This window comes from Hakea prostrata, chromosome 2 (genome assembly GCF_041222555.1).
Source record: "Hakea prostrata isolate BN-2017 chromosome 2, UWA_Hpros_2, whole genome shotgun sequence".
In the NCBI taxonomy this organism is placed as follows: Eukaryota; Viridiplantae; Streptophyta; class Magnoliopsida; order Proteales; family Proteaceae; genus Hakea; species Hakea prostrata.
Window position 1 is genome coordinate 42,862,739 of NC_142601.1, and position 10,174 is coordinate 42,872,912.

The following is a 10,174-nucleotide window of genomic DNA, read 5'->3' on the forward strand; positions in this document are numbered from 1 at the left end:
TTTGGTCCCCATGAATTTTCAATGTAATGGGTCAGTTTTGTAAAAACCAAGCATGGGTAATGGCTCGGTTTTGTAAACCAAAGACTAGTGTACTCAATGAATTCATTTTTTAACTTCATAAAGCCATTCCAGAGGCAAGGATCTGTGTAGCTGACCATATCTAGTTTGGATAAGGCTGAATTGTTGTGTATGATTGGTCTCCATTGCCTTCTATATGCAATTCAACACCGAACTTGGCTTGTTTTGTTAGGAATAAGTCTATGGTTAGGTTCTATTATATATGCTTTGTCTTTGGTCCCATGAATTTTCAATGTAATGGGTCCGTTTTGAAGACCAAGGCATGGATAAAAGTATTGCATGCCAGATTAGATGTCTTAGATCCAAACTTAGTTTTTGTAGTTCTTATTTTAAGTATCTAGTAACCCGGGATTAGGACTTTGTTTTGAGTTCATTTTGGTGTCCTAGTGAGAATAGATTACCTAATAAGTTAAGGATTTGGTTATGAGTTTCCTTAAGTGTAGGAGTCTTTCAGTATTTTATATAAGGTTGTAAGGGCACACAAGCATTGCATATTTAATTTGAATTAATGAAAAGCTTCTCCTACTCTTCTCTATTGAAGATTCTTGTCTTTCGCTTGATTGAGACTGGTGGAGTTTTAATCCAATAGATACATTCTAGTGTGAAGCATGGATGGCTTGTTGAACTTTGAAGGATTGGTGTTTGATCCAATAGACACCATAGTTGTCAAGGCATCACCTAGGAGTTGTCGTGGCACCACAAAGCATCCGGGCTGATTTGAAACGGACTAGGTGGCTGCCACTTTATTGTAGGGTGCTTGTAAATTGTAGTATCATTTAAGTAAATGTTCTTTAACTGATATTTCATTTACTTGAGGTATTATTCATAACTAAGAAAAATACACTGTATTTGAATTCACTAAAATTAGTTAAATAAATGAAATTCAAAAGGTTAAAAAGTTAACACCCAGCTATAGTGTAATTATGATGTACATTTAAACTGCCTTGACCACCTTGACGACTTCTTGGTGAGTGCCTTGTTCCTAAGTGATTCGACTGCCTGATAACGCCTTGGATTGCCTTAGTGCACTATGATTTACTCCTTGCAATGGAAAGCCATTGGTCGGTGGGCCTTGGTGCAATGGTCGGGGGGAACTTAATTGTAGCATAAGGTCAAGGTATCAAAACAGCCTCTCAGCAAAAATTATTAGAATAAGGCTGTATGGGAAAATTGTATCCCCAAACCCCCCCCCCCTTCCCAGATTCTGCTTGTGCAGAAACCTTCAGCACCGGGTTCGCCCTTTCTTGGTGGGAAGCCCAATGATTTGTTTTAGTTCTCTCTCAAAGCTTTCATTATTTTTCCATTTGAATTTAACTATATGGTTGAGGTTGGAGGTCATTTTTCTTATGTTCTAAAAGTTCCCAAACCCTAGCAATTCTTCTAATCCTCTTCAAACCAAACCCTAGATTACCTCAAAAATCTGAAACCCTAACCTTAACCTGCTGCAAATTCATTCTGGTTCACTTCCCTCCATTAAAACTTGAACAAATGTTCATTGGGAGGCTCCTGACATCAACTAACTAAACCCTACCATGAAACCCAAATTTCCCTTAATAACTATCCTGAATTGACCTACACATCTTATTTTGACCTAACCAAACTACCTTGTTCATAGCGAATGTTGATTTTTGGCTTCTAGTTGCTCTACTATCAATCTAGATATGCATTAATTTGATCTATGAAATAAGCATGGAAGGTGGAAAGTACTCTCTCGTCTAAACCCACACCCATGTAAGCATAGGTGAAGAGTCTTGGGGGTTCTTAACAAAATGTCATCTATAAGTCACTGGAGGGTGTGAATGGGGAAAGCAGGATGGAGGTGTAAAATATGAAGGTAAGGATATCCTGTTTGTCCTTAAAACTTGGATTTTTTTTTTTCTTTTCTTTCAGTTTTTGTTTATAAAATAAAATAAAAAGGGAGAGAGAGAGAGAGAGAGAGAGTTGTTGGGATATCCATTTAAGTTCCCTCTGTCTCATCTGCAAGTTTGCATCCTCAAATAGTGACGAATGAATGTAGTCATTTCTCAGGTTAGTGATAGAAAGTGTCGCAAAGAAGTTCTGCCCTGCAAAATTGAACTCTTTCATTTGTCTGGCAAACTAATTCATTTGTAATATGAATGTCTCTATATATAATTTAATTTGTATTATTTGTCACACAGATGGAAAAGGAAGTTCTGGCTTTACTCTCCAAGCTAGATTTGCAAAATGTCCATTTCACAAATTCTCCTCCAGGCATGTATCCTTATAATCTACATGTTCTTTTGGCAAGTAATTGTATATTTCATGCACCCTGTGTTGCAAGTTGCAACGTTCTCCATGTGTGTTATTATCTTAGCTGATTTTTCATATGACCATGTATAAGATGCTGAAATTTTCACTCTGGTGGGTGTGCATAACACTGACTATGTTTCAGGCGATGCAAAGCAATCAGTTCACCTTGTTGCTGGTGAAGGTCTTGAAGCTTATCTTCCTCTTTCTGACATGGTAGACATCTCTGCTGAGGTCCACCGACTATCCAAGCGCCTTTCCAAAATGCAATCAGAGTACCAAGCACTTATTGCTCGCCTTAGTTCTCCAAAGGTATAAACCCCCAACATGGAGTCATGGACAGATGCATATATATATATATATGATGTTGATGTACGTTATTGCACTTAATAGCTCATTCTTTTGGGTTAAGCGGTCACAACATGATGTCAGAGCCAGGATGTCGAGTGTTCAATCCCGGTTAATGTGAGGGGTTTGTGTTGTATGTTTTCATGCCCTGTGCCCATTAGTGCCACATGTTGGCGCCACACATCTTTTGTTTTTTTTTTTTGGTGGGGGGGGGGGGGCAGGGGTGATTTACACATGCAAGGGGGTAATGTTTTGTGTTGACAAGCATTGGCTTTTACCCGTTAACTCAACTTTTGGATAAGCAGTTGAATCATGGTTTCAGTTATTTAGATTCAAGAGGTCAGACTGTTATATACCTGGTAATTGTGAGGTGGTTTGTGTTGTGTGCTGTTGTGCCCCTATGCCTTGTACCCTTGCTGCAACATATATGGTGTTACATGCAAAGTTGTGAGTGTCTGGGGGTCCAGGGGGTTATTGTTTATTGATATACATTGGTGTAACTCCCGCTTGGAAACTCAAGCTTTTGGGAAAAGTGATTGTAATGTAACATATTGTTCTGTTGATATACATTGTTGTTGCCTTTACTTAACAGCTTGAGCTTTTGGATATTCATTTGTCCTATGGTATCAGAGCCAGTAGTTTAGTGTTCCATCCCTGATGAGCAGTGGTTAGTCTGTTGTGCACCCATGCCTTGTGTTTTTGGTGTCACTGCAGGAGCATGTACTGTGTGTGTGAGAGTGTGTATGTACGGTAGGTGTTGATGTACTTTATCATTGCTGTATTTAACAGCTCTCTTTTTGATAAGCCATTGCATAACATGTGTAAAGGTATTTCTGGCCTGACAATCTGACTGAGGCAGTCCTATATGGTGGGTCTTGATGTACTTTATCATTGCTGTACTTAACAGCTCCCTTTTTGATAAGCCATTGCACTACATGTGTAAAGGTATTTCTGGCCTGACAACCTGACTGAGGCAGTCCAGGTGAGATCTCCCTAATCAGAAACCCTGTAAATACAGGGGTATGAAATAAATTTCTTATCTGAAATCGCAAGGGGATATTCTATTCAGATTTCATGTAGTATTATGTTTTTAAACAGATCCCAATAGGCTTTGTATCCCTATTGTGATGTAGGGGTTAGTCTTAGCTGTTGGTTTTACCGTTTTAGTTTCCTTCTCTAAGTTTGATTAGATCCTAGTCATGTACAAGGTTTGCAATGCTTTATTTGTTTGCTATTATAAATATCTTAGGGGCTGTTCATGATAGATATTCTGAATCCATCATGGTCTAGGACTCCTCCGTTTCTCATCTCTCTCATTTTCTACTCTCCTTTGCATGTGGTGTTGACTGATTACTAGCATTCTTCATATTACATGGTATCAGAGCCTCTGTAATAAGTATACATCTTCATTCTCATTTCAGGTTGATAGTCCTGTCAAGGACTAAGTTCTTTTCCAGATTGAAGCAAGCTATGCTGTTTACATCCTATTTTAAGGCCCTTAGTTTCTAATGATACAATATAAACGATGGTCTTACACTACTAGTTATACCTTTTCTCGTTACAAAATGCACAGGATTATGATTTATGCGGTAAAAGACTAGTCGAAGCATTTATATATATATATATATATATATATTGGGTTGGGTTCGTATAGGGACCTCAGTTCTTAAAACAATCAGATTCTTCTCCTTTTGGGGGGGTTGATTGGGAAACCTTGGAGATACACTTGGTTCCCTTTGTGGGCTAATTGGAGGGATTAGTTTTTACAATCATATTTCCTTTGTAACCTGGGTTATACTTTCCTTGAAGGTAGAATTTCGTTATACTAAATTCCGAAATTAATTTCGATCAGACCAGGTGATCCATTTAATCTTTTAGGGCATTCTTTCTCTGCCATAACAGGTGACTTGTTCGGTTCTTGTCCATGTGATGTCTGTTGGTTACGATCACAAGCCACCCAGATTCTGGGTTTATTCTCTTCCAGATTTTAATTTTCTCTTGGTAGTTTTTGAACTATGTCAAGTCCTGCAGCAAATGGTTTATTAATCCTTGTTGGCTGCTTATTTATCCCGCATTGGATATACATTTACGATCACTATTTTGACCTGGTCTGGTTGCTTGCCAGAGATTGATTTTTGTTATTGACAGTCTTACCCATTATACCTTGGTGGAAGACTGAAGCCACTCTGGTGGTAAAACTAAAGCCACTTTGGTGTTATAGACTTATGTGTGTCTCATAAATACTTTTAAGTTGTTTTTAATTGAGTTATGTGGGTTCTACAAACTACCAATCTAGTCTGCAATCAAACTACCGTTTTAGGTGGGTGGGTGGATGTGGGTGTTTTAATCTGGAGGTTTTTTTATATGCAGAAGAGTTTTGGAAGGATTTTGAAATATTTTACTTTCGAGCCTCTGTCAAAATGTGGCTCAAAGCCGAAACTTTGAACTATAATTCAGAATAAAGGAGCTAAAATGGTCAGGTAGGCCTAAAGTCGCTTTAGGAGGAAGGGTGAGGAAAGACATGCATTAGGATTGGTAACAAGTAGGCTTTTAGGATTGCATCTAAAAGGGACACTGTCTAGGTCCATTGGGTGTACAACAAATATCTGAAGTAGGAAAGTGGATTACCAACCAGCCCCACATTTGCTCATGGGTTTGGAGGAAAGTGTTGAAATATAGGGACAAGGCTGAACCATAATTCAACACTTGATCGGCAACAGGAAGGACACTATAATGTGGCTAGATAGTTGGCATCCTAAGTGTCCTCATAAAAAAGTATGGAAACACCATTAGGTTGGATGCAGGATCTCGACACTTGAGTGGGTGGGCTGATTTTTCTGTAATGGTGCATGGAGGGGGGTGTAAAGTTCAATTGCCTGCCCTTTTTGAAGTTCTGAGAGACCTTACTGATGTGGCAGAATAGGGAGGGGCCATTAAGATCTGGTGGCAAGGGAAGGAAATGCAATGGGTGTATTTACTACCAAATCAGTATGGTAACTCATTGGGCAGAAGTCTCAAAGACTGGACCGGTAGGCAGCAAGGTGGTTTTCTGATAATGTCTTGAGACACTCCTTCGCTGTTTGGAGATGTCTAAGGTATGCCCTTGCAGCGAGGGATAATTTGTTGTGTAGAAATAGAAAGCAGGAACCACCTTTTCTTCCTATGTGTTTAGTGAGTCAGTGTGGGGCAGCGACTTTGGAAGGCTGACAAATGAAGAAAGAGTCATCTATCAGGTGCAAGCAGTTTTATGGGTATTGTATTACCATGAGAAAGATGACAGGTTGGATAATTGGGAAGCTGACCCTACATGCAACCATTCAACAGCTCTACATTGAGAGAATCAGCTAGTTGTGGACATAAGAAGTTAGGGCCAAATTTAGAGCCTTGAACATCATAGGAGAGAGGAATGCTAGACCTGAATAACAGTGAAAAATGGAGCATCTACATTGCTTGGTGAAATAGAGTCCCTATTGCGTGCTCTTGGGTCAAATCACCATTTCACATGATGGCATTGCACTATGATATGAGAATTTTGATGTCCAAAGTAAAGAAGCATTGTGGCTCAGATGATCTAGTAGTTTAATATGTTTTTGAGCACAAAGAAAATGATAAACGATTGGAGGAGAAGCATTGTGGTCCCAATTTTGCTGGATATATACAAAGTTGTAATAACTATAGAGCATAAAACTGATGAGTCATACTATGAAATTCTAAGAGAGAGTAATTAAAACTCATTTGAGACAATAAACCACTATTACAAGAGAACCAATTGGGCTTTATGCTGGGAAGTTCTACAATAGAAGCTATTTACCTTATTGGGAGACTAATGGAAAGTTATAGAGAGCGTAGGAAAGATCTTCATAAAGTCTTTATTAACCTAGAATAAGCTTATGATAGAATCCCTAGGGCGTTGACTAGTACTGGAGAAAAGAAATATTGCAAGTAAATATGTGGACTTAGTTAAATATATGTATGATGGTTCATTGACATGTCACATGTGTAAGAACGGTGGGAGACAACGGCAAATTCTTGATTACAATTGGGCTATATCAAGGATCAGCTTTAAGTACCTCTTTATTTACACTTATAAAGGATGATTTAACCAAAGACATTCAAGATGAGGTTCCTTAGTGCATGCTTTTTGCTGATGATATCATTTTGATAGATGAGAAACAAGGAGTTAATACCCAGTTAGAATCATAGTGAACAACTTTGAAATCAAAAAGCTTTAAACTAAGTAGAACTAAAATGGAATATTTAGTATATAACTTTGGTCGTGGTTGAATGGATGATGAGAAGGAAGCGATCAATGTAGGTACCTTGTCTCATTCATAAATATATATATTAAAAAAATAAAAAAGGGTGATACAGGAGATTATGTTTCCAAAATATTAAAACAAGTGGATGAAGTGGAGAGGTGCGTCCGGGGTCTTATGTGATTGACATATTCTTTTAAAGCTCAAAGCAAAATTTTATATGATTGTCATATGACCACCTATGATATACCACATAGAGTGTTGGACTGTTAAGAAGCATTATATAATAGACTTGGTGATGTAGAAACGAGGATGCTAAATGGATGAGTGGAAAAACTCGAGGATAAGATAAGAAATGGTCATATTAAAGCTGATTGGTAAGACAAGTGGTGAGAAAGACTATGCATAGTAGGCCATTCATCTAGTATGGCCTCAAAAAAGGCTAATTGGAATGCAAGAATCCATGTTGCCAACCCAATTTAGTTGGGAAAAGGCTTCTTCTTGTTGTTGTTTTTGTTGCATTACATTGTGATGGAGCTCTTACAGGTTCACTAGCATCCTATGTAGGATAAGGGGATGAACTACAGGTCCTTTCTATAGAGTTATGAGGAATTCATATAGTGTTGTGTCATTGTATTGGGTGGGGGTTTAATGATGTCTTCATTAGATCAGTTTCTTGGCTTGTTTTTTTGTATTATAAGTGGTAGGATTCAAGGCCGGTGGCAAATGAATGCAAGGAATTAAATGGGAAATTGACTATATGGCTAATCACCTACCATGGAAGAGAATTCAAGCCTATGTGGAGAGAGCAGAATCAACCAGCAGATTTTATGACTGCTGTAGGAGTGAATAGTGGGCAGCTAATGTGGAGACTTGAGGATATGCAAGGGAGCTTCTAGATCTGATCCGAAAGGATGCCAACCTACTAGGATTTAGTAGATGTAACCCAGTTCTTTTTCCTCTTGGGATACTTGTTAGATGGGAATGCCCTCCTTTGTGTGGAGATCCCCCCACCCAAAAAGCGCTGCTGTGCTCCCCTCCTTTTTTAACTGGGTTCAGTGCCCTTTGGCAAGGAACATAGACATCCAACCAGGGTTTCCTTGTCTTATTTTCATGGGCTAGTTGCCCAGGCCTTTCTGACCATTGTTGAGCTCATGAGCTTACAAGCCTGGGATGCCTTAGGTCATGTTTGACTTTTAAATTCTACTAGTGCCTTACGTGGAAGTTTAGTTTTGACCCACCATTTAGAGGTCAACATATATCTCTTCATCTTCTTCTTTATGTAGAATTGTATATTTTATTAAATCACTAGTCTTCAAATCGTTACTCAGTAATGGAACACGCATCCTTGTTAAGCACATCTTTGTCAATCTAGGGACTTCGACTTGTTGCCAATGACTCCCTGAGTGACTTCCTAGCCTTCACTATAAATTCATGAATCCCAGCATGGCAAGGGATAGGTGTTTGAACGGGTCCATTTACTGTCTGAACTCTTTTAAATTTTTTTCCGGAATAAACCATATGTAACTTTTCATGCAAGAAGTTTTGTCCTTACTGAACCATCATTGATTGTTGCTAGCACCTTGACATCCAGAACTCTTCCAACTCGTTGGATCACCTAGATGCCGTGACAGTTATGGATTGCATGCTTCATTTGTATGGTGGCTAACACAATCTTTGTATTTGTACTTGCAGTTTGTGGAGAAAGCTCCCGAGGAAGTTGTCCGCGGGGTAAGAGAAAAAGTAGCCGAAACAGAGGAGAAGATAACTCTCACGAAGAACCGTCTAGCATTCCTTGAATCCACTGTAGTGATTGCTGAATAAACTGTACAATGGTTCTCTGTTTAACTTCCATTGTTTGCCCCTTCTGTCCACCATATCTTTTCATGCAATAGAAGTAAACCTCTTGCTAGCCGAGCTTTACCATGAGATTTACATGGTTTTGTCAAGCGGGTACACAACCAAAATGAGCTGTTCTCCATGTCAAGGATATGGATTTTGCGGAATCATCAGATGCTGTATGGTGTAGAGGACATCTGTTGCTACCAAGGCCCGACATTCAAGTCTGTCGATCAAAACAATGACGATTCCCCGGTGATTTGGTAAACTAAGTAAAGCACTATACAAGGCTTAGAAACATCCAGGAATTTTATTTATTTTCTGCTTTGAGTAATTACAAACATTAGACTTAGGAGCTGGCAGTATTGAAAGCACTGTTAATCCCTGAGGACTTGTCTGTATTCTGCAACTAATATTTTTTCTTCCTTCTGTTGTAGAGGGGGATGGGTGGGATGTGGTGGGGTTTTAAGGATTATAACTAGTACCAGCTGTACTGTGAGAAATATATTCTTTGTACATTTCGGTTCCATTAATTAATGCAAAATGAAGGATTTTCTGTCAAATAGATCAAGTTGCCTGAGAAATATGAATGATGTGGGAAGCTGTAATTTTGTTAATAGTAGTTGGAAATTCCATTATGCCATGATTGTTTCTTGGGGACTCCTGAAGCATTAAAACCATGACTAGAGAATCATATTTGTCTAGAAATAGGTCATGGTGAGGTGATCACACCAATGATGAGCTCGTGAAATTTTAATGTTTTGTTGATGTCTAGAGGGCAGAAATGCATTAGGGAGAATTCTTAATGCTGGTTTTCTTGTTGACCCAACTAGGAAGGTTTTATGCTTTTAAGATATTTTGTCCCCGCTTCCTGGCTCACATGCATATCTGAGGGGGAGGAAATTTTAATGCCCTGTTGACTAATTATGAAATTTTAATGTCTCCCCCTGCCTGCTCACATGTCAAAGTTTCAACTAAAAAGAGTTAAAAGAAAAAAGAGAAGAAAAAAAAAGAACGAGTTAAAAAAAAACTCTCATCAACAAGTTCATAAAGATGTCGACAGATGTCATATATTCACATCTAATCTACATTCATATCCATCTAGGAGAATTTCTATTAATATCTTGAATCTGTTCGGTCTTATTGAATATTATCTAAATCCATCCCAACACAACTGGCATGAATATAATGATACCACTATCCGAGTTGTAAATAACATTTATCATTTGTTTGTGATACGGAGAAATTATGATCAAACCGGGTTCATACATGGTCCGATCCTCGACCCTGGTCGAGACGGAGGGAACCGACTCGCTCCTGAGCGAACCGGATCCGGAAGATGGCTTGCTGAAGAAGAAAGCTTATTCGGCTACAAGCGTGCCCTA

The 10,174-nt window shown here is 38.7% G+C and overlaps 1 protein-coding gene across 1 annotated transcript in view; it reads left to right on the top strand.

Annotated features, from left to right (window-relative positions):
* The window catches only part of EMB2247 (protein EMBRYO DEFECTIVE 2247), a 122,696-nt gene extending 112,999 nt beyond the window's left edge, over positions 1 to 9,697 (top strand). Inside the window, exons 25-27 of the mRNA XM_089144652.1 lie at positions 2,238 to 2,310; positions 2,492 to 2,658; positions 8,646 to 9,697. Of these exons, the coding sequence (XP_089000778.1) occupies positions 2,238 to 2,310; positions 2,492 to 2,658; positions 8,646 to 8,774 (369 nt within the window). The 3' untranslated portion in view covers positions 8,775 to 9,697. The remainder of the gene's footprint in view (positions 1 to 2,237; positions 2,311 to 2,491; positions 2,659 to 8,645) is intronic.
* The last annotated feature ends 477 nt before the right edge of the window (positions 9,698 to 10,174 follow it).